Below are 24,008 nucleotides of genomic sequence, written 5' to 3' on the forward strand. Positions count from 1 at the left end.
TCGGTAAGATTATATATACAACAATTGTCTTTACTTTACTCAAAAACGAGGAATTACCCCAATTGAATGATCAGACCACATTGCTGTTATACTTTACTCAACAACATAAATATCAGATCAATTTCCGCCGTCTCAATTGTAACCAAAAGATTCATCAAAATAAACCACCGAGCAAAACTACACTACACTACACTACTGCTACTACCACTACCACCACTATGAGTATCAAGTTAAATTCAGGACATGAAATGCCAATTGTTGGCTTTGGATGTTGGAAAGTCACCAATGAGACTGCAGCTGACCAAATCTACAACGCAATCAAAGTAGGTTACAGATTATTTGATGGTGCTCAGGATTACGGTAATGAAAAAGAAGTTGGTCAAGGAATTAATCGAGCAATTGATGAAGGACTTGTGTCTCGTGATGAATTGTTTGTTGTTTCTAAATTATGGAATAATTATCATGACCCTAAAAACGTTGAAGCTGCATTGAACAAGACTTTATCAGATTTGAATTTAGAATATCTTGACCTATTCTTGATTCATTTCCCAATTGCATTTAAATTTGTCCCTATTGAAGAGAAGTATCCTCCTGGGTTTTACTGTGGTGATGGTGATAAATTCCATTATGAAAATGTTCCATTATTAGATACTTGGAAAGCATTGGAGGCTTTAGTTCAAAAGGGTAAGATTAGATCAATTGGTATCTCAAACTTCAACGGTGGATTGATCTATGATTTATTACGTGGTGCCAAGATTCCACCAGCAGTATTACAAATTGAGCATCATCCTTATTTACAACAACCTAGATTAATCGAATACGTTCAATCGCAAAACATTGCCATTACTGGGTATTCTTCATTTGGTCCTCAATCATTTTTGGAATTACAAAGTAAAAAGGCCTTGGATACACCAACTTTATTTGATCATCAAACTATCAAATCTATTGCTTCAAAGCATAAGAAATCACTGGCTCAAGTGTTGTTGAGGTGGGCTACTCAAAGAGGTATCGCTGTTATCCCCAAATCAAACAATCCTGATCGTTTGGCTCAGAATTTGAATGTCAATGATTTCGATTTGAGTAAAGAGGATTTAGAAGAGATCAGTAAGTTAGATAAAGGCTTAAGATTTAATGATCCTTGGGATTGGGATCATATTCCAATTTTTATTTAAAGAAAAAGACAATTTATAGGTACAATAGAACCACAAACTAAAGCATGATCTTCTTCTTTTAAAATGTACGTCTGCTCAAATAGCGTCCAATACTGCCTCTCGTCCCAATGTCAACAATTTCAATCTAGATACAAAATCATCTCTTTCAAAATATGCCCCACATAATCTTCTTTTCCCAGTAAATTCACTACGTGAATGCAAGACACGCCAATTATCGAAAATTAAACATTGACCAGGTTTCATTTGATACCAAAGCTCATTTTCTGGCTTAGTTATAATCAGGACCCAATCTTTAATAGCTTGATAGAACTTGACTACATCATTTGGATCATTCCATGAATCCATTGTTGATCGGTCACTTTGATTCCAGCGAACTTGAATAAGTTTGCCCTGATTGTCTAATTTGAAGATTGGTTGTGGTATATCTGGTTGTATACAAACCTTTTCTTCACCTGCAGAATGAGCGGGTACGGGAACTCTCGTAAAGATTTCATAACTCTGGGGGAACTTTTCCTTCATAATCTCAGCACATTTAAAAGTATCAACTAATGAAGTGGTACCACCAGTACCATCATGATACAACAAATGAAACAATTGTAAACCAGGCGAGTTCAGCCAATAAGTTCCATCAGTATGATTACTAATATCGAAATTAGTATATGCTGTATCAGCTTTAGCTAAATCAGAAGTGAAGTCCCAAAACCCACCATAATGAGTTGGTCGAATGTAATTCAATTGTTCACATAGTTTTTCAGTATCTTCGGGAGTTACTGGGACATTATCAATTAAGCAGAAACCAAATTGCCAGATGTTCAAACACCAATCCTTAATAGCTTGTTCATTATCAGTTCTATCAGATGATTTCATGACAGCATTGTAGTCCACACGAGGTAAGTTCAGTTCGATATCCTTAACTTGCCACAACTTTTGTGCTAATTTCGTCTTGACGCCCAACAACTTATCATCCAATGGAATTAATCGAGGATCATATGAATGGATTCGTAACCAATGGGCATCATATTGAGATTTATGATCAGTATTCCATACGATGCTGACCGTATCACCGTCGTGGGTAATCAGTTTGGCCTTGATTCCTAGGTCAATAGTTGCTGAATTGAGCAATCGTTGTTTTGTTAATGGGTAATAACATTCCGAACAATGACAATTATCACGTAACCAAATGTTGTGATAAGTCGAGGTGGATGGGCCTTCTTCTGTCCATGTAATTTCAATTTTGTCTGACACAGGTTTTACTTCTTTAATCGTCATTTTTGTAGTTGACGTTTAGATTGGAGGAAGAGATTGAGTGAATGAATGATAAATTTTTCATTTGGAATCTCCGATCTCCTCGGTATTTACCCCGGAAAAATATATTCAATTCTCACTTTATGACGTTTTCTTCTCCATCATTGAATCTCATCCCTTCTATATCAAGACTATGTTCATTAGGAATAAAACGCACTACTCCCACTTTTTTTGCCACGAACTGGGTTTTATGCTCTTGTGGGGGTCTGGAAGCTGACGAAGTGAGAAGCCAGAATGATGTTTGAAATAACCCTCTTTTATATTGTATCTCACTTATCACCTTTGCACACGAATTTTGTGTCCTTGTCTTTTCCTTCTTTTTTGAAGAAGTCTTGATGCAACGATATGACCAATCGTTTCGCTAATGGAAGCAGAGTCTTCTATGTTTACTTTAATTAATTTTTCAATCTTCCCACAAATTACTTCCCTTGTGTCTTCCTGCTCTTCAGACTCGAACCCGAACTCAAACCCAGGCTCTACTTCCAAACCGGATCCGTCGACCTAAATCCAATCCTACATAAACGTCTCAGCTACGTGCAGTGGGTTACTTGCGTGAAAACATGAAGATTTTCAGGAGCTTAGAAATTCCAAGAAAGTACGCCACATCTGGATTGACAACGTGGCTTCCTTGTTCTGCTCCTTCATCCTTGCTCCATTTGGTCTGTTTCACGATTATTCAGCGTTTTCGTCCTTAACCGTAAATTGACATGGCTTGCTTTTAAAGATATAGAGAAAGAAAGAGGAAGAAGTTACAGGGAATTTGTATCGTCCATCTACTATTCGTTTTATTATTGCTATTGTTCAAACAATGGATGGGTTGGGGCAAATAAATTCCAGTAGACCTTTTGACGATTTCTATAATATCGACTGGTCAAAACTGATTGGAATTATAATAGAAAAGCCATTGGTGGTGGATGGGTATCTTAAGTCCCCACAATCTTCAAGACTGAACAGAGATGAATAATTGATTCAAGTAGTGTTGTCCAGGCTATCTTGCTGTTGGATGGTTGTGCATCTAAAGGTAGTGCAATTGGCTACAAAATTTAAATTTCTAGTTTTTGATTTATGGATGCAAGAGAGACGATTAAACAAATTGGGATGGGAAGGGAAGAACTCTTGTAAAAGATAGGAAAACCAACACAAGAAGACAGAAGACCATCACATTTATTGACATATAAGAGTAACATAAGTATACTGCCCGAACCTCACAGCTACCGCTAATAACCATCAGCCACTTTGAATATCTTCAGTATATCTTTGCTTCCCTCAATTCATTATCTCCACAATTTCAGTCCCATCACTATTTTGATGACTTGCTAGATCAAATACAGCTACTTCATAACCACCCACGACACTAGATATGAGCCACTCTGAAGTATCGGTTGAATCATACTCCACTACACCAATCGTATCCTCGAGAACATCATCAACCTCAAGTTCTCAAAATGACAATTGGGTGCATATGGATGAAGAAGCAGCATGGAGAAGATTACAGGGATCATTAGAAGAGTCATTTATACAAGAGGCAAGAGAGCCGAAAATACAAGCAATGCAACAATTGATAGAGAAAGAGCAGGAAGAGGCAGTATTGGATGCGTTGGGAATTGAAGATGAATTGATCATAAAAGAGGTGGATTCAACAATCAAATGTGAGGATGTGGAAGAAGAAGATAGGATTGATGTATGGTGTCGATATTTACGGGTCTTATCACTGGATGCAGCGCCTTCCACATCGCTTTTATCAAGTCCCGTATGTCCCACAGTTTCTACATTTTCACCAGAATCATTATTGGAGAACCTTGATAGTATTGATTTACCACCCCATAAAGATGAAGATCAAGTGAAATTGGATATACAGCGATCATTTACTATATTAAATCACATACAATCTGTTGTGCACAACACATCTATACCAACAGTGACATCCTCCTCATCCTCAGTGACGTCATCGGTTCAAATTACCGAGCAATTAGAAAAGGGTTCATCTTTTGCAACCATTTTAAGCACATCAGATATAAACTCATTGAAAAAGATTTTGTCAAATTTGATCATCAAAGTGTTGAGGAAATACCCTAGTTTAAACTATTATCAGGGTTATCATGATATTGCTAGTATTATATTACTTGTATGTTATAAAGCAAATCATAATGAATTGATTGAAGAAGATATTAATCAAGACTTGGCTTTCAAACTATTAGAAAAATTGACGATATTACATCTAAGAGACTTTATGGTAACTGATATAAACTTGTCAGTTGATCATTTACGATTAATCCCAGCAATAATAGAGTCAATTGATGAACAATTGTTTAAGTTGATTAAACAAACATCAAGTTCTTATCAGACATTGAATGGACACTTTGACTATAAATTTTTCCAACCATTATCATCAATCTTGACATTTTATTCTCATGACTTGACGAATTTATCTCATATTTTACACATTTGGGACATGGTATTGAGTCATAACACAGTGCTTATAAATGTTTACATCTATGTGTCTTCTATAATCGCTTTGAAACCCAAAATTTGGGATGCATTGAATTTGGATCCCGAACAGGAGGAATTTACATCTATTGATTCTGATTTGGTCCACACTTATCTTTCGCCGACAAGACTATTTGACGAATTAACTGATTCTGATTTCAAAAAGATACTCAATAAAGCAGGAGAGATTTGTGAAACGTATCCACTCGAAAAACTCGTAAATTATGATCAAACTTGGGGTAAATGGTTTGAAGAATATAACCAAAACTCAGTTTTATTGACTACATCGTCGCCTACACTTAGTCTAAGCGAAATCGATGAAAAGTACAGCTCGTTATTCTCTAGTGAAGATAAATTGACTGAGCTCATACGCACTCAAGACGATGAAATACATAAACAAGTTCTTGATGAGTTGCAGGAACAGCAGCAATTACTCAAACAACAAGAAGAGGAGGAACTCATACACAATTCTCTCCTGTCTTCATACGAAGATGAATCAGATATTGAAAGTTCCAACTTGAATTCTCTAAGCTCATCATTGACATTAAACACATCGCAATCAATTCATAAATTTACGTCATCAAGGTTATTCAAATCGATATTCACAACAGATGAAAACAATGATAATGATAATACCGATAAGAGCAACAACACCGTGGGTAGGTCTTGGACATGGCTCAAATGGAGCAATTTCTATAAAGTGTCAATCACAGTTGGAGTCATCGGAGTTTTTATTCATTTACTAATCACTAAAAATTATGATTACAAGTATATATTGAATGGTGAGGTGATTAATGATGTAAAGGAAAATTTAGTTAATGTTGGCTCATTTATTGGTAGGATGTTTTCTGGTACTACGTCTATTGCGTCGCTGAAGAATATACTTCAAGTTGGAACAGGAACGTTACAAAACACAATATATCGATTTGAATAACAAAGACTCCTCAACATCCCATTTTTAATTCATTATGTTGTACCTTATCTTATTTATTTTCACTTATTTATACTTGCTTATGTATATTATTCAAAGTCTATTTCATAAATCAATACCGTATCAGTATATTGTCCGTGTCCCCAACCTCTATATCCACTAGCACTAACCATAAATCTACCAGTTTCGTCAACATGCAATTGCGACAACATGCCACCATGATGGCCAGGGACAATCAAAAATGGCGTTGCTTGCTTTTTCAAATTCACCTCCACGTTGTTCAAATCATCATAAAGTCGTAAATTATATAATCTGATATTATCATTTGATCCACATAACAAGAAATCTTTATTGGGCATAGTGCTTAGAGCACTAACGGGACCACTGATCTTGGGAAATTGTAATAGTTTTGAGACGTTGGGAACCATTGTATCTTTATGATGACCTGATTTGGATCTCGTGTGAGGCATCTTGATTGATATTTCTTCAATTGTTGAATTACGACGTCCGGCATAAATAAAATCTCCATCATTGGACCATGTCAGTGACATACACCACGGTGGTGTTCCTTCAGAAACACCTAATCGGATAACGGGTTGATTTAATCGAACGTCCCAAATGTTTATCGTTCCATCGATGCTTGAACTCATGAAAATGTTTGAGTTTAGGTGTGATTTGGATTGGGCTTCTTTTGGTGTTGGGTGTGTTTCTTGATCTTTTGTTGGTTTGTTATCTTCTTGTTGCTTTTCTTCTTGATCACTATCACCAAATAATGAATCAACATCATCTTCATCATCATTTGCGTTGTCCTTATCCACCCTATTGGTCACATCCCCAGAACCATCCGTTATGGTAAACTTCACATCTTCCAATCCATCAGGTCGATATTGTATATTTGAAATTTGTCCTGATGAAGGTAAAAATTCAATGATAGTTTTACCAGTATTCAAATCCCATTCTCTAATAGTCTTATCCCATGATCCACTAAGGAACCTATCTTGCTCCTGATTCAATCTTAGTGCGCTCACAGCATCAGTATGACCTCTTCGTCGATATTGTGATGTTCCATGGTTGAAATAATGATGAATTGTACCTTCATTATATCGCATCGTATAAAGACTAATCCCACCAGACAATAGTCCTGATAAACACCATAATCCATTACGTTCTGCTTCCAATGCATAAACAGGGTTCACTTTCGGTTCATAAGATACACTACCCGTTGAAAAATCCGAATCTTTTAATTTAGGGTTTTGTTTCATCAATTGCTTCCTGGTTAAAGGTTGTTCATTTTCCCAATATGAACATATAACACCACCATTAGATAATGAATCGGATAAATTGTGTTTTTGCGCCATGGTTAATGGTGCTTTTCCTTCAACTGATTGTATAAAGTCATATTTTCGTATAAATCCATCTTCACCACCAGTAAGGATCCATTTGGGTCCCTGAGTAAATGCCAATGCATGACATTGAGATGTATATGGAATGGCAACTTGAGGAATTATGTCGAAATCAGTGGCTTTACGTGCTTTAGCGATGATTTGTTCACGAAATGGCAAATTGGTTTCTGATTCTTCAATGTCGTTGATTAATTCCTCTCTGGTTGGCTCGGTGGATAGAGAGTGGGGAGTTCCTGAGTCTATTTGTGTATCCTGTGATGGTTTCGATGGTGTATTTTCTTGAGCAGTGTCGGGAGGTGCATCCAGTTGATTGTTGTCTTCAGTTTCGAGTGCCTCCACTTTGTCTTCTTCGGTAGGCACTTCAGTTTTTTCCCCTGTCTGCTCAGCAAGGGGTTTATCTTCATCAATATCAACCTTTGCATTCTCTCCTCTTTCTGCATTATTAGCTCCGGCGTCAGCCCCAGCCCCGGGATCTACCTCACCTTCCTCTTCTTCGCCCTCTTCTTCGACTTCTCCCTCCTCATCATCCTCTTCCTCATCTCCCTCTTCGCCATCTTCATCTTCTCCCTCCTCGTCATCCTCCATTTCGTCATCTTCGCCATCAATCATATCGTCATCTTCTTGATCGTTGTCATTCTCTAACTGATTATCCTCGGGCTCCATGTCGTAATCTTGACTATTTTCATTGTCTTGATATTCATCTTCCATATCATCGTCTTCGGCATTAAATAGATCATCTTGTTCGATTGAAGCCATCTTTTAAGCACAGTGGATGATAGATAGTGGCAATTTTGCTAAATGTCTTTGGTGTGAACCCGAGCTGGTCTTTGTACTCGATTTCATTAACTTTTTTTTTATTTCAATCTTAAGAGGAACATCAAGCACGGAAAACATATGAAGCTAGAAAGTAGAGAGCAGTACTACGGATTTGATCTTAAACAAGCAGTTTAATATATATCAGGTTATCCCACTAGCCTATAAAAAAGCGCATCTATTCGTAGATCCAACTGAACAAAGCTGGTTTGTATTCAACCAATTCTTCCTTCTTGAACCACAAGTCAATTTCCTTCTTGGCAGATTCAACAGAGTCAGAACCGTGACAAACGTTTCTACCCATATCAACAGCATAATCACCTCTGATAGTACCTGGAGCACTTTGCAATGGGTTAGTAGCACCCAAGATAGCTCTACCTTGTTTAACAACATCCTTACCTTCCCAAACAGTAGCCAAAACTGGGCCACTCAACATGTAGCTCAACAATGATGGGAAGAATGGTTTGGATTGCAAATCTTCGTAATGAGTTCTCAACAATGATTCGGTTGGTTGAACCAATTTGATTCCAACCAACTTGTATCCTCTGTTTTCGAATCTACCGAGGATAGCAGAAATTAAACCTCTTTGAACACCGTCTGGCTTGATAGCAATAAAAGTTCTTTCGTCTGACATTATTGAGTATGAATTGAGTTGAAGAGAAAGGGCAAAAGAAAGGTTTGAAGCAAAAAAGTGAAAATTTTTTGTTGAAAAAAAAAAAATTCCAATTGATCTTTCCAATTGGTTACGCAAAAACACTCTCAGAAATTCCAATGGGCTGGGAGGACGATTGGCTAACCCTGTTTTAATAGCAAAGTATAGTTGAGGTAGATAAAGCTATGGCAAGCTCATTAACTGAATTGGGTGTCAATTGGCCAGGTGTACATACTTGCTTAACCTACTTGTGAATCCATTGAAATTTACAACCGTCATCTACAACGTGGACACGGGTTTAACTAATGCAATTGAAGTGAATGAGATAACGCACCATTTGTAGAGAATGCCTCTAATTTCAGCCAATGACACAAAGTACTGGCTTCTCCCAATCCTCATTTGATCATTTAAAAGTGATCTTTAAATACTCCTGTAGTTTGAGGCCACGTGAGTCCATATATGATGTGTCTCAAATTTTAAATTTCGAATTAACGACATCAAAAGTGACATTGAGTAAGGTACGAGTTGTAATCTAATTTGCACATCTATTAAGTTTGTTATTCTTTATCAGGGTAGCTCATTTGCGACCAACCTCGACAAGGTCGGTAATGTGTGTTCTGGAAAAGTATCCAACAGTGTAGGTCTAGTTCGTTTAATCCCCAATTTGTCTCTGTATTCCATCTTATCCTCTCTTCCATTATGTCTGAAATGCATTTACCAGCGGGACGTGTCTTCTTAACTGCAACTATGATCTTTTCAAACTATGCCCTTGAATGGCTCACTTTACTCTTAACATTAATGCTAGCCCATTCAGCAACTATTCAATTTAAACCCTTTCGGAAATGCACCCCAATTAGAATACATGACCAACCCACAACTCAGTTTGTCTTTAATACACCCCAATAAACAAAGCTGGCAAAAAATATACCTAAAAACAAAAGTCAAATAGAGTCTCAACATACATATATATATATACATGTTTCCCAATCGGTAAATCTGAAACGAAAATCATGTTTTATTATTATATTTGGATGCAATTATCAACACCACTGCAAAAAATAGTAATATTTATATCCACGCCTTAACTTAATATTGTCATGGCAAAAAATTCGATTACAAAGTTTCAAATATTAAAACCCCTACTACGTCCATACTGCTGTACCTGTTTCTGTAGCAATTTCTTCTTTTTCTTGTTTTACAGCCATCAACTAAGGACCGGTGCCACCATTTGATATACAACTCAAAGCAAATTAATGGACTCAATCTCTAACCCATAATATAGTCCTCCTTTTACCAACATTGACAATGGGCTGTGGGGTGAGTACACTAGTTGAGGATGAACAAGATCCATTTTTGCAAGACAAACAAATCAATGATGCTATTGAACAATCATTACATTTGAACAAAGCCAATGCAAAAAATGGCGTTAAATTACTCTTGCTTGGAGCTGGTGAAAGTGGTAAATCCACTGTTTTGAAACAACTCAAATTATTACACAAGGGGGGATTTACCCAACAAGAACGAATGCAATATTCAAATATAATCTGGTGTGATGTGATTCAAAGTATGAAGATTTTGATTATTCAAGCTCGGAAATTAAAAATCCCCCTAGATTGTGATCAGCCAAATAGTGTATTAATTCAATACAAGCGGTGTGTGTTACGAAGTGACGCGTTGACTCAAATTGATACTAGTATTGCTGGTGGAACTGATTTCTTGAATGATTATATTTTAAAATATGATGAAAAGACGAAAATGAAACGGAAATTGAATAGTACTGGTGTGGTTGAGTTTTTGAGTAATATTGGACAAGGGAACCAAAATAGTGCCAATGATGATGAAATTGACCCTGAAATTAGAGACGAAGTATTGTCAGGTATACCGCAAGCGGGTGATGGGAATAGTAATAGTGGGTTTGCGTCTTATGAACAGTCTCGCTATTCACGTTATGATATTGCTGAATCAATACATCAACTATGGACAAACGATGCCGGAATCAAGAAATGTTTTGAACGATCAAATGAATTTCAATTTGAAAGTAGTGCAGAATACTATTTCGATAATGTATCCAATTTCACTGATCCTAGTTACATGTGTTCCGATTTGGATATTTTGAAAGGAAGAATCAAAACCACCGGAATCACAGAGACAAATTTCACCATCAACTCATTCAGATTTAAAGTTTTGGATGCCGGTGGACAACGTAGTGAACGTAAGAAATGGATTCATTGCTTTGATGATATCACTGCCGTATTATTTGTTCTTGCAATTAATGAATATGATCAAATGTTATTTGAAGATGAACGGGTGAATCGTATGCATGAATCAATCATCTTATTTGATCAATTGTGTAATTCAAAATGGTTTGCCAACACTCCGTTTATCTTGTTTCTCAACAAAATTGACATTTTTGAAGAAAAGATTAAACGGAATCCATTGAATAAATACTTTCCTGATTATATTGGCAAGAATGATGATGCTAATGAAACTCTCAAATTTTTTGAAACCAACTTTTTAAAAATGAATAGGACTAATAAACCCATATATGTTCATCGAACTTGTGCTACTGATACAAAATCAATGAAGTTTGTGTTGAGTGCTGTTGCTGATATTGTCATTCAACTGAATTTGAAAAAGAGCGGAATCATGTAAACACTTAGTACATCCGAAATTTTCGTTGTGAGAGAGTTAAGTACCGGTCAATGTTAGCACTCCTTGTTGTGTGTGTTTCGCGTCTACGCCTTATATTGCCCCTCACTACGGCTCCAGATTAATCGATAAATCGTATATTAAATACATCTACACATGTCAGCTTTTCTCCTAACTCTTGTCTCCCCTTACCATCTCATCATGGCCATTTCATTTCTGTTTCTGTTGTAATCCAACAAATCTTCAATCAAACCAGTACCAGAAATAACAATATCTCTATCCCAGACCTTGTTTTGACCCCATCTCTTAACATCAGCAACAGTAATAGCATCAATCTTTTGGAATGCTTCAGTAACAGATCTTTGGTGTCCAACAGCTAAGATATCTCTAGCATTGTGGGTTGCAACACGTCTAGTATGGGTCAATTCCCTTAAGAGATGAGTCTTAACTTGTGCTTTAGCTCTAGCAACTTCAGCTTCACTGATTGAGATAGATAATCTGTTCCATTGTTTCAATGTGAAATGGACGAAATCATCAATGGTGAATTTATCTGGAATTTCAGCATAAAAACCCCATAAACCGTGGTCAGATAATGATTTTGAGAAATGTTCGTATTTTTCAACAATATTATATTCTTGAACAATTGATGACAATTTAGATGATTTGTAATGAGCTTTTGGTGAATGAATGTTGAAGTTACCAAAAATCTTAGCTGCAACTTTAGCAGTGTATAAATCTGGTGAGTTTAAACCTTCGCCATGAACAGCAATTGAAATGTAGGCTTTTGGCATAGTATCATCTCTCATTCTAACTTCTGAACCCAAAAATGAAGCTGGTTTCTTTTCAGGTTTAACACCTTCCGCAACCTTCAAGTTGGATTCAATAGCATTAACCAATTTGTCGTGATCAAAACTACCAGCACCTGAAACGATAATATTGTTGTTAACCAAGTGTTTTGACAAATGACGTAATGAATCTTGTTGTTCCAAGTTTGAAATTGATTCTTCAGTACCCAATTTTGGTAAACCCAAAGAATAACCTTGGTATGCAGAAGCAGATAAGTGACTGATAACTCTTGATCTTGGGTTTGCTTCAAGAGCATTAGCTTGGTTGATTAAAAAGCTTTTACCAAATTGGAAATCAGCTTTGGAAACAATCTCTTCAGCATTGGTTGCAATAGTTGAAAGTAATTTACCTGCAGCTTCAATATTGTCATTGGTGGTTTCGGCAACAATACCATTAAACTCTCTTCCATTTTGAGCACTTACAACAACTCCATCAGTAGAAGCATTGTGTTGTTGTGAAAGAACGGTGGCAGTCAATGCAGAAACACCATTATTGTATGGATGCTCAGATCTAGAACCAGCAGAGAAATATAAACCAACTGATGAATGTTGCGCACTTGGAATAGTTTCAGTGGCAACAGTGATACCATTGGATAAAGTGGTGTATTTGGTACCACTGGATACGAAACGACGTGCAGTAACGCTTCTCAATACTGATGAGCCACGAATCATGATTAAGTATAGTTATGTTTTATTCAACAAATTGACAAATACAATGGAAACCACACAAGCAATTATACACAACGGTGTTGTTTGGAGTAGTGAAACTAGGTTTTGTTGAGTGAATGAGGTTTGTCAATAGGACTGTCTTGATATCTCTTTAAACTAGAGGAATTTTTTTTTTCAGTGGTGTATTACTATTGGAAGGAATGTAGATGGTAGCATCTACTCTCTGTTATTTCAACCAATAGAATGTATGAGAAATAATAATAATAACCTCACTTGACATGGTAGCACTATTGTATTAGCCTAAATACCCTTTCTAATAATATATACAATCTACTATTGATCACCATTATGTCTCTATTTTAACAAGCTCCACCTCTAACGTATCCAAATCAAGTATTATAAATTCACCTGTAGATTTAAACTGTGGTATACTAATCAAACGCACTTGAGCACCAGAATCAGGACATTTATAAGTATCAGTTTGAAACTTATCTTGATTCCCCACGAAATAAACATGAGGTAGTTCAGATTCAAAGACGAATGGATCTGCATCTTCAAACGGATAACAGTATAACGTATCTGGGGCGGTAGGTACAAAATTTTGCCATTTCATACTAGACCGTATAATCTTTAATGAATCGGAATCTGATTGTCTTGTAACATACTTCTTTACGTCATTGACATTTTGGCCACTAGTTCCCAACATCCGTACATTGCTAGCTTCAATCCAAGTTGGATTTGTCAATCGACTTAATCTTTCACTTCCTAGCACTGATTGATTTGATTTGAATAGGGATTTGTGTAATGGTTGTTGAGGAAGGCATATTTCTGCTGGATCGTGTTCTCCTGGCATCACTGCAATGGGCATAGTGACAATTAACTCATTGATGAATTGATCTAGCTGTTTCAATGACTCATTGTTGTATTTGGAAATATTCTTTGATCCGTAGTTGTTTGTAGTGATGTAATTCTTAAGATCTTCTTCTTCATCAATTGTTTGTAATGGTTCAATAGAATCACCTGCAATTATCAATTGAGCAATATTGCTATTGAACTGTTTGGAGTCATCACCACCAAGTTCACCAACAAGATATTGTTTAAGAAGTTCAAGCTTTAAATCATAATGTCCTTCCAAGCCAATGTTCAAACCAGATACTAATGCAATCTTACCTGATCTGGTGTCAGCACTCGAAAGTGGCCTCTGCGGTGCACATTCAGGATATGCCACATCCATGATTTCAAATATACCAGCTTGGATCTCAATTCCCAAAACAGCTACAATACACCCAGTAACCAATAGATTCTGCTGTAAAAAATCTTCATTATGCAATATGGCCCTACCTGATTCATCTTCTAACATTACCACTGGCTGTTCGTCCCCATCTAAATACGAAACTGGCTCTAATGGCAACACGTCGTCAGTTCCCCTTTCCACATCATTCAAAATGTTCAACTTGTATTTAGCATCAACAAACACAGTTCCTATCACCCAACATAATTTACCTCCAACTATATCCAAAATCTTATCTTGTTTAGTAATGGTCTGTCCATCGACTTTTTTAGTACCATTACCCCATTTTTTCATGGCATTAGTCCATGCTCGTTTCTGCAATTTATTGTACCGATATTGGTACATTGAAAAATATTGTTGATCGTATTTTCGTGATTTAGGGTCAATGAAAAACTCATTTCTTTTCTCAAACTCTGGCGGTATTGCAGCTTCTTTTCTATGAGCGTCTTGGGTCTCGATTCCTTTATTGATATATTGGGAGTACGACATCGTTGGTTGATACAATCAATAAAGGGGATGGTAGTGATCTTGATATTTTTCTTTTACATAACGCGTGTCTATCCAATGCGCGAAATTTTTGAACGGTACACTTGAGAAGCATCTACGTACCAAAACCATTACACTAACATTTCCATTTCACAAATATACACATCTATATACTTACTTCTTATCTCTCCTTTGTTTCTTATGTTTCTTTTCAATTGATTTGCCACTGGCTCCAATAGTAATATTTACTTTTGGAGGTACATCAAAACCAAAAGATTTACCCACCTTAACCAAATCTAATTTATCAATTTGATAGACAGTTTTCAAACTATGGGAAGCATAGGCTTGTAGATATGCTCTATACCCATCTTTAGCAGATTGGTGTAACAAATAATTAGTTTTGATAAGTTTAGTCAATTGTGATTGAACATTGGCAATCTTATTTGTTGGAAATTCGTATTCATTAAGTGGTACATTAGCGGCTTTAAGATATCTCAAGAATCCCAATTCAGATGGTGTTAAAAACATTAGTGATTTTCCTTTACCTTGAGTACCTCTTGCTGTTCTACCGACTCTATGGATGTAATCTCTTGGATCATCTGGTGGATCGAATTGAATAATCCAATCAACAGCAGGAATATCCAAGCCTCTAGCTGCAACATCAGTACACACCAATATTCCTTGTTTGGCGTTACAAAATTCAAAAAATGTATTTGTACGTTTTTGTTGTTTTTGTTTGCCATGAAGATCCAATACTGGTAAATCAATGTAGTTGAGCAATTCACTGTAAAATTTGACACTGTTACAGGATGATAAAAACACAATAATCTTCTTCTTGACATTTCTTTTCAAGAACGAAAACAACAAGAGAAATCTCTTGTCTGAATCACACACCACGTACCCTTGTTCCAATCCATCAGCTGTGGATACATCTTTTTCTGGGACGACATTTATATACAATGGACCTGGTCTCAATGAAATACGGGCAAGATCTTCAACTTTAGTAGTTTGTGTAGCTGAAAACAACATTGTTTGTCTATCTTCATTAGGTAATATTTTGATAATTTGTTTCATTTCCTCCTCAAACCCAATTTCCAATATTCTATCAGCTTCGTCGATAATCAATGCTTTCAAATTACTAAATACAAAACCCTGGGTGTTTTTCAAATGATCCAAAAGTCTTCCTGGTGTAGCAACTAATAAATTGACCCCTTTTGCCAATTTAGTTGCCTCTTGTCTTCGATCAGCACCTCCAATTACAATTCCACAAGTTTGTGAATGATGTTCCATCAATTGTCGAGCAACTCCAAAAATCTGTAGTGCCAATTCTCTAGTTGGTGTGATGATAATAACCGCTGTACCATTTCTAGGTTTGATCTTTAATGAATACAAGAGCTCAATTGCTGGAATCAAAAATGCCAATGTCTTTCCAGACCCAGTCTTTGCTGCTCCCAATACATCTCTTCCCGCCAACAATGGGGGTATCGTTTTGGCCTGCACCTTGGTCATTTTCTTAAACCCCATTTCTCTAATGGCTTTCATTGTTGGTTCTGAAAATTCTGCTTTTTCAAAGGAGTAGTTGTCTTCAGGTTCATCTTCATCGTCCCCTTTAGTCTCAGTTGAATCAACAACTTTTGGCTTAGTCAACTCCTGTAACCTCTTCTCATCCTCCGCTTGTTTCTTATTAGCTTCCTTCTCTTCTGGATCTTTGATGTCTTGTCCAAGAAGTCCCGCTACCTCATCGAACTCATCATCTAATTGATCCACAGCCTTTTCGGTGTCTACTTCAACGTCACTTTCAGACTCTGATTCATCTCTTGTTCTCTTCTTAGAGTGCTTTGACAGTTCCATAGATGGCTTTTTAGAAGTCTTCTTGCCTGTTGAATTCTTTGCCATTCTTGTTGAGTTCTCACAGAGTGTTCCAAGATGTATGCGATGTGTCTCATCTCTCTCTTTAGATGAGGAAAAAAATTAGTACAGTGAGTTGGTCGTGTACTTTACGATAATAAGTGGTCAATCTAATTTTTTGCAACCAAATGGTATGTGCCAGAATAGTACTGAATCAATTCAGGTTATGTATTTCAATCGTCTATTCTGGGGAAGCCCAAGATATTAGTGATAGTAAAAAACGATTTTGCTGTACAGACTTCGATACTGCAAGTCTCGGGTTTTATTTTTGCACACTTTTCGGCTTCAAACATGTAACAATACAATTACATTCAGTTCACAATGCACTTCATGGCAGAGACCACTTTGAAGCTACAATAGAATACAAAACCTGATCTTGAATAATAGAGAATAAGGTTAGAGCTGCCATTCAGATGCTTTGCGTGATAGGGAACTTAAAATCGCATTGATTATGCGCTATTGCTTTTTAAATTGTTTTCACATCTACTATTGTTTGAAAGAGATTTGGTTAGATTATTTTTGAAGCGGTTCTTTGCGTTGAACCAGTCAGCGCCATAACAATCATTGGGCAATAACAATTCAAATCTTACAATGTGATGGGTTGCTTCCAAGTGTGAAAATGTTTACCCTTTGTTATGTTAGTCATACAATAAAACACAAACAAACACAAACACTCAATCTATTTTTTCACTTGAACAGAAGCATATTTAACATCATACTCAGTATTGCCATTTCTTTTACAACCAATTACATACTTCCCTAACACAAGTGATAGAGAATGTCTGGGTATACAGTATCATCCACTAAATCATATATGCAGGCCATGCAACCCATGGTTGATGCACTTCAAGAACGATTACAAAGTCAACCACAACAACAGCCACAAAAATTACCAGTCATGGATAATGAGTATGCCAAATATACACCCGTTGAAACTTTATTATCGCGTTTTGAGGATGTTTCTACCAAATCATTTAAACGGATGATGGAGGGCTCTCTGTTGATTGATACACAGATCTTAAAACAAATTCAGGATGAATGTGGAAGGATCAGTTTGGACAAAGGTCAAGAGGAACTGGAAACGTTTACCCTTATCCAGTCTTTGGTTGATGATTCAACCAGTGACGAGCAACTTCAATCTTCACTATTTGATATACTAGGATTTGATGAGTTCAACTTAATTTCGAAAATTGTTCAAAACAAACAAGTTTTTGCCGAAGCAAGGAAAAGTGGGTTACTATCTGCACAGGATAGAGCACAATTGTTGATAGAAAATCAAAAGAGGAACGCCAATCAACAAATACTACCGAAGTCTGAATATCAAAAATACCCTCATGTATATAAAAATCAAGATACTGTCAATATTGCTGCCATTACGGGAGGGAGATTTGCTCTACCTAAAGGTACAACAAGGAATTCATACCCATTGAATGAAGAATTGATTATACCGTACCCTGAAGAACTGCCGAACAAATGGATTTCCAAGAAGCAGCTTGTGAAAGTAAAAGATTTGGACTTTTTGTGTCGGGGTACTTTTAAAAACTATGATTCCTTAAACAAGGTGCAGAGTTTGGTGTACCCTGTTGCATACAATAGTAATGAAAATATGCTTATTTGTGCTCCAACCGGTGCTGGTAAAACAGATGTAGCCTTGTTGACAATTTTGCATACAATTGGACAATTTGTTACTGAGACTGTGGGTAACGATAACGAAGTCACCATTGACATTGACTATGATGAATTCAAGATTGTATATATTGCTCCTTTGAAAGCTTTGGCAGCGGAAATTGTTGAAAAATATTCGAGAAAGCTTCAGTGGCTAGGTATCAAGGTTCGAGAATTGACCGGAGATATGCAATTGACGAGACAGGAAATCATCGCTACGCAAATTATTGTTACTACTCCAGAAAAATGGGATGTGGTCACAAGGAAACTGACGGGTGATAGCGAATTAGTGTCAAAAGTCAAACTACTCATTATTGATGAGGTACATCTTTTACATGAAGATCGTGGGTCAGTTATAGAGACATTAGTTGCTCGTACTTTGAGACAAGTTGAGAGCACTCAGCTGATGATTAGGGTCGTTGGTTTGTCTGCTACTTTACCCAACTATATGGATGTTGCTGACTTCCTTGGGGTGAACAGAAGTGTAGGAATGTTCTACTTTGATCAATCTTTCAGACCAATTCCATTACAACAACAAGTTTTAGGGGTTCGTGGTAAAGCAGGCTCCAAAACAGCGAGAGAAAACTTGGACAAGGTTTCTTATGAAAAACTTTCAGAGTACGTCAGTCAAGGTTTACAGGTTATGGTGTTTGTGCATTCGCGAAAAGAAACTGTAAACACTGCTAGGACATTTATACTGATGGCGCAAGATCATAACGAGTTGGGCGTGTTTGATTGCACTGAAAGTGAATATTATGAAAAGTATAAAAGAGAAGCATCTCAAAAGAATAGAAGTAAAGAGTTGAGAGAATTATTTCCATATGGATTTGGAACTCATAATGCTGGTATGCTTCGAAGTGATCGTAATCTAACCGAAAGAATGTTTGAAAGTGGTGCTATAAAGGTATTGTGCTGTACGTCAACGTTGGCTTGGGGTGTTAACTTGCCAGCTGCTGTCGTCATCATCAAGGGTACTCAAGTATATAATCCTAAAGAAGGTGGATTCACGGATTTGGGTATATCAGACGTTATTCAAATCTTCGGACGTGCTGGTAGACCACAGTATGAGAATTTTGGAACAGGTATCTTGTGTACCACAAGTGACAAACTAGATCATTATGTTGCCTTGTTGACTCAACAACATCCAATTGAATCAAAATTGAAGGAGAAGTTGATTGATAATTTGAATGCAGAGATATCACTAGGTACCGTGACCAATGTGGATGAGGGTGTCCAATGGCTAGGATATACCTATATGATCACCAGGATGAAGAAAAACCCATTTGCGTATGCAATGTCTTGGCAAGAAATACAAGACGATCCTCTATTGATAAACAGAAGAAGAGAATTGATTATATCGTGTGCGAGAAGACTTCACGGATTGCAAATGATTGTCTATGATGATGAAACCGGGTCGTTCATGCCAAAAGATTTGGGAAGGATAGCATCGGATTTCTACTTGCTCAGTAACTCTGTGGAGATTTTCAATCAAATGGTAAATCCATTGGCAACAGAGGCAGATATATTATCCATGATTAGTATGAGCAGTGAATTCGATAGTATTAAATTCAGAGAAGAAGAAGCCAAGGAATTAAAACAATTGATGGAGGATGACTCACCTTGTCAGATTGGAGCAAATGTTGATACACCGCAAGGTAAGACAAATATCCTACTTCAAGCATTCATCTCGCAAGCAAATATAAGAGAATCAGCATTGATCTCTGACTCCAATTACGTTGCGCAAAATTCTGCCAGGATCTGTCGTGCCCTATTTTTAATTGCTATGAATAGAAGATGGAGTAAATTGATGAACTTAATGCTATCCTTGTGCAAGTCCATCGATAGACGTATATGGTCATTTGAACACCCCATGATGCAATTTGATTTACCTGAACCCGTTTCGAGAAATATTCGATCAAAGAATCCATCCATGGAAATGCTCAGAGATATGGAGCCTGCTGAATTGGGTGATATGGTGCATAACAAACTGATGGGGAATGTATTGTATAAGCTCGTGGGCAAGTTTCCGTATATTGAGCTTGATTCTGAAATTTTTCCCATTACAACTAATGTTATGAGAATTCATATCGTTCTTCAGCCTGATTTCATGTGGGATGACAGGATTCACGGACAAGCGCAATACTTTTGGCTAAGTGTGGAAGAATCAGATAGTTCCAATGTTTTACATGTTGAAAAGTTTATCTTGCATAAGAGGCAGTTGAATAATCCTCATGAAATGGATTTTATGATTCCATTATCGGATCCACTTCCCCCACAAATCATTGTCAGAATTGCATCTGATTCGTGGATTGGATCAGAGACGATACATCCGGTCTCATTTCAACATTTGATCAGACCTCAGAATGAGACAATGAAGACGGAACTTTTAAGATTACAACCTTTGCCAGTAACGGCATTGAAGAAACCGGAAATTGAAAAAATTTACTCACCTAAATTCAAATATTTTAACCCAATGCAAACAATGGTATTCCATACGTTGTACAACACTAATGAAAGTGCATTTGTAGGTTCTCCTACGGGATCAGGAAAAACATTGGTTGCAGAGTTGGCCATTTGGCATGCATTCAATGAATTTCCTTCTTCAAAAGTGGTTTATATTGCTCCCATGAAGGCATTGGTTCGTGAAAGGGTTGATGATTGGAGGAGTAGAATTTCGAAAAATAGTAATCACAAATTGGTTGAATTGACTGGTGACTCTTTACCTAGTGTTGATGAAGTTAAAGAAGCTGATATCATCATCACCACTCCGGAAAAATTCGATGGTATATCGCGTAATTGGCAAACGAGAAAGTTTGTCCAAAAGGTGTCGCTTGTAATTATGGATGAAATTCATTTGTTGGCAAGCGACCGTGGTCCTATTTTGGAAATGATTGTTAGTCGTGTCAATTATATCTCCTCACAAACCAAACAGCCGATTAGACTACTTGGTATGTCAACTGCAGTTTCAAATGCATTTGATATGGCTGGATGGTTAGGGGTACGCAATGGACTTTTCAATTTCCCACAATCGGTTCGTCCAGTTCCCTTGCAAATGTATATCGATGGGTTCCCTGATAATTTGGCGTTTTGCCCCTTGATGAAAACGATGAATAAGCCGGCATTCTTAGCTATCAAGCAGCATTCTCCTGATAAACCTGTTTTGATTTTTGTTGCATCTCGTCGACAAACAAGATTGACGGCGTTGGACTTGATACATTTATGTGGAATGGAGTCAAACCCACGAAGATTTCTAAACATGTCAGATTATGAATTAGAGGATGTATTGGAAAAAGTCAAGGATGAAACTTTGAAACTTTCGTTGCAATTCGGAATGGGATTGCACCATGCTGGTTTAGTTGAATCTGATCGTCAAGTTTCACATAAGTTGTTTGAACTGGGCAAGATCCAAATATTGATTGCTACTTCTACTTTGGCGTGGGGTGTCAATTTACCCGCTCATCTTGTTATTGTCAAGGGAACACAATTTTTTGATGCAAAAATTGAAGGGTATAGAGATATGGACTTGACGGATATTCTTCAAATGATGGGACGTGCAGGAAGACCGGCATTTGACACAAGTGGTACTGCAATAGTGTACACTAAAGAGTCGAAAAAAATATTTTATAAACATTTCTTGAATTTGGGATTTCCGGTGGAGTCCTCGTTGCATAAAGTGTTGGATAACCACATTGGTGCAGAAATTTCCGCAGGTACAATAAAGACAAGACAAGAAGCGATGGATTTTTTGACGTGGACTTTTCTTTATAGAAGAGCACATAATAACCCTACGTATTATGGAATTGAAGATGTTTCTCAATATGGTATTTCACAATATTTGGCAGGTCTTATCGATAAAAGCATTGACAGTTTAGTGGAATCCAAGTGTGTGTATACAGGTGGAACTGAAGATTTACACCCAACTCCATTCTTACACATATCGTCGTATTACTATCTTTCCCATTTGACAATGCGTAATTTTGTCAACAAGATTAAACCAGATTTTAGTTTTAGGGATGCTTTGAAGTTGTTATGTGAAGCTACTGAATATGATGAATTGGCAACCCGACATGGTGAAGAATTGATTAATATGGAGTTGTCACTAGCTATGAGGTACCCGGCAGAAGATCTTGAACGTGAATTCATTTGGGACCCTCATGTTAAAGCATATTTGTTGTTGCAAGCGTTCATGAGTAGAGATGAATTGCCAATAGCTGATTATAGTCAGGATACTGTTTCCATATTGGACCAGGCATTGCGTATTTTACAAGCATATATTGATGCTGCTGCTGAAATGGGATTCTTGAGTGCTGCTTTAACCTTTGTTGAGTTGATGCAGTGTATAAAGCAGAGATGCTGGTATGATGATGATCCAGTAAGTACGCTACCGGGTTTAAGGGTTGCCACAAAGGACTCTAGAGATGATGTTGTCACATTGAAAGGGTTGGGTTCAATGAGCAAGGGCCAATTGTTTAAAACTGCTGAGAAGCTCGGTGTTTGTAAAGAGAATTCAGATGTGAGAACACCAGCAAGCACAAATGAAGAAGCAAAAAAGCAATTTGTTAATGTGGCATCCCATTTACCCACAGGAGATCTCCAATTCATGCAAAGTGAATCAGCAGCTGCTCGCATTACTTTGACTCACAGCAACTATCCATTTAATGATGAGTTTAAAGTCTATTGTCCACATTTCCCCAAGCCCCAAAGAGAATCATGGTTTGCCATCATTCACGATAGCAAGGAATTGTTTTTACTCAAAAGAGCTTCGCCTAGACTTAAACTGAAAAAGGGGGTTGTTTCCTGTGAAGTGGATATTCCAGAGGATTTATTCGGTAAGAATGTAACAATTACCTGTATCAATGATGCAATGGATATTAAATACGATCTAGAAACTACCCTTTTATAGAATTGGCTATACAATCAAGGACTCAGATTACTCAAAGAAATCATCTTCTTGTGGTTCCAGGTCCTTTTGTTCTGGTGCATCAATTTCTGCAGTTGGTGCAACCCTAACAGCGCCAACATCAGTTTTGACTTTCTTACCACTCATTATATCATCAACTGTAAACGGTACTTTACCTTCCTCCATCATTTTTTCAACCTCTTTTCTAAACTCCAATCTCCTTGCTTCTGTCTTGCGTAATCCAATTTTGACATTAGGATCAGATAAATCTTCATCATTGGCACTAGGGTACAACGAAATATACTTTTCTGATTTGGGGAAAAGCATAACATACACCAAATCAATTTCTCCATGCTTCAACTGCTTTCTTGCTTTTTTAATATCTTTTCGTACTTCGGTCTTTTGTACATCTTCATAAGCTTTACGCAATTGCTTTAATTTCCTTATAGCTTTCTTTTTTTCAAAAAAACGAACCATGTGGTACTTGGTGGCATTGTTTTTGGCCTTGAGCACATTTTGTGAGTTTTGTAGTTCTACTTTAAGACCTTTGAGTGCTCTTTCATATTCAATTTTCTTGTCTGCTGGTAGTTTATCATTTTTGCTTAGAAGTCTTTCAATATCTCTGATTTTCTTTTTGAGTTTTGCTGAAGAGCCTGTGTCTATTGCTTTTGAAACTTCTATATGACTGTTTCTGTTGGCTCTGTGCGATTTCTTTGTTTTTGGCATACCGGTGGTGGCTGTTTTATAAAGGACCCTCTTTCTCTTGAACCGATGAGATGGATGTTTGGAAATTAAAATTTATGACAAGAAGCACAAAGTTGGGGGGAGAAAC

General features: G+C 37.0%; 11 protein-coding genes across 11 annotated transcripts; 4 read left to right on the top strand and 7 right to left on the bottom strand. All coding sequences in view use genetic code 12, as the record gives it.

Annotated features, from left to right (window-relative positions):
• Positions 1-218: 218 nt before the first annotated feature.
• Positions 219-1,172, top strand: CORT_0F01440 (Gre3 D-xylose reductase; the record flags this gene model as incomplete). The annotated part of the gene is made up of 1 exon (XM_003870451.1): positions 219-1,172. One exon carries the CDS (start codon positions 219-221, stop codon positions 1,170-1,172), a length of 954 nt encoding a protein of 317 aa, XP_003870500.1.
• A 75-nt stretch (positions 1,173-1,247) lies between these two features.
• On the bottom strand, positions 1,248-2,441 carry CORT_0F01450 (trimethyllysine dioxygenase; the record flags this gene model as incomplete). Its single annotated transcript, XM_003870452.1, has 1 exon — positions 1,248-2,441. One exon carries the CDS (start codon positions 2,439-2,441, stop codon positions 1,248-1,250), a length of 1,194 nt encoding a protein of 397 aa, XP_003870501.1.
• A 1,396-nt stretch (positions 2,442-3,837) lies between these two features.
• On the top strand, positions 3,838-5,898 carry CORT_0F01460 (hypothetical protein; the record flags this gene model as incomplete). Its single annotated transcript, XM_003870453.1, has 1 exon — positions 3,838-5,898. The coding sequence occupies one exon, from the start codon at positions 3,838-3,840 to the stop codon at positions 5,896-5,898; it is 2,061 nt and encodes a 686-aa protein (XP_003870502.1).
• Positions 5,899-5,984: 86 nt separating this feature from the next.
• CORT_0F01470 (Spt8 protein) lies at positions 5,985-8,054 on the bottom strand (the record flags this gene model as incomplete). Its single annotated transcript, XM_003870454.1, has 1 exon — positions 5,985-8,054. The coding sequence occupies one exon, from the start codon at positions 8,052-8,054 to the stop codon at positions 5,985-5,987; it is 2,070 nt and encodes a 689-aa protein (XP_003870503.1).
• A 235-nt stretch (positions 8,055-8,289) lies between these two features.
• CORT_0F01480 (Ynk1 nucleoside diphosphate kinase (NDP kinase)) lies at positions 8,290-8,745 on the bottom strand (the record flags this gene model as incomplete). The annotated part of the gene is made up of 1 exon (XM_003870455.1): positions 8,290-8,745. The coding sequence occupies one exon, from the start codon at positions 8,743-8,745 to the stop codon at positions 8,290-8,292; it is 456 nt and encodes a 151-aa protein (XP_003870504.1).
• A 1,323-nt stretch (positions 8,746-10,068) lies between these two features.
• CORT_0F01490 (Cag1 alpha subunit of heterotrimeric G protein) lies at positions 10,069-11,415 on the top strand (the record flags this gene model as incomplete). The annotated part of the gene is made up of 1 exon (XM_003870456.1): positions 10,069-11,415. The coding sequence occupies one exon, from the start codon at positions 10,069-10,071 to the stop codon at positions 11,413-11,415; it is 1,347 nt and encodes a 448-aa protein (XP_003870505.1).
• Positions 11,416-11,600: 185 nt separating this feature from the next.
• CORT_0F01500 (ubiquinol-cytochrome-c reductase) lies at positions 11,601-12,929 on the bottom strand (the record flags this gene model as incomplete). Its single annotated transcript, XM_003870457.1, has 1 exon — positions 11,601-12,929. One exon carries the CDS (start codon positions 12,927-12,929, stop codon positions 11,601-11,603), a length of 1,329 nt encoding a protein of 442 aa, XP_003870506.1.
• A 343-nt stretch (positions 12,930-13,272) lies between these two features.
• Positions 13,273-14,706, bottom strand: CORT_0F01510 (Hys2 DNA polymerase III (delta) subunit; the record flags this gene model as incomplete). The annotated part of the gene is made up of 1 exon (XM_003870458.1): positions 13,273-14,706. One exon carries the CDS (start codon positions 14,704-14,706, stop codon positions 13,273-13,275), a length of 1,434 nt encoding a protein of 477 aa, XP_003870507.1.
• A 171-nt stretch (positions 14,707-14,877) lies between these two features.
• Positions 14,878-16,599, bottom strand: CORT_0F01520 (Has1 protein; the record flags this gene model as incomplete). Its single annotated transcript, XM_003870459.1, has 1 exon — positions 14,878-16,599. One exon carries the CDS (start codon positions 16,597-16,599, stop codon positions 14,878-14,880), a length of 1,722 nt encoding a protein of 573 aa, XP_003870508.1.
• A 790-nt stretch (positions 16,600-17,389) lies between these two features.
• CORT_0F01530 (Slh1 protein) lies at positions 17,390-23,179 on the top strand (the record flags this gene model as incomplete). The annotated part of the gene is made up of 1 exon (XM_003870460.1): positions 17,390-23,179. The coding sequence occupies one exon, from the start codon at positions 17,390-17,392 to the stop codon at positions 23,177-23,179; it is 5,790 nt and encodes a 1,929-aa protein (XP_003870509.1).
• Positions 23,180-23,206: 27 nt separating this feature from the next.
• Positions 23,207-23,902, bottom strand: CORT_0F01540 (Efg1 protein; the record flags this gene model as incomplete). The annotated part of the gene is made up of 1 exon (XM_003870461.1): positions 23,207-23,902. The coding sequence occupies one exon, from the start codon at positions 23,900-23,902 to the stop codon at positions 23,207-23,209; it is 696 nt and encodes a 231-aa protein (XP_003870510.1).
• Positions 23,903-24,008: the final 106 nt, after the last annotated feature.

The sequence above is a fragment of the Candida orthopsilosis genome, assembly GCF_000315875.1.
Source record: "Candida orthopsilosis Co 90-125, chromosome 6 draft sequence".
Classification (NCBI taxonomy): Eukaryota; Fungi; Ascomycota; class Pichiomycetes; order Serinales; family Debaryomycetaceae; genus Lodderomyces; species Lodderomyces orthopsilosis.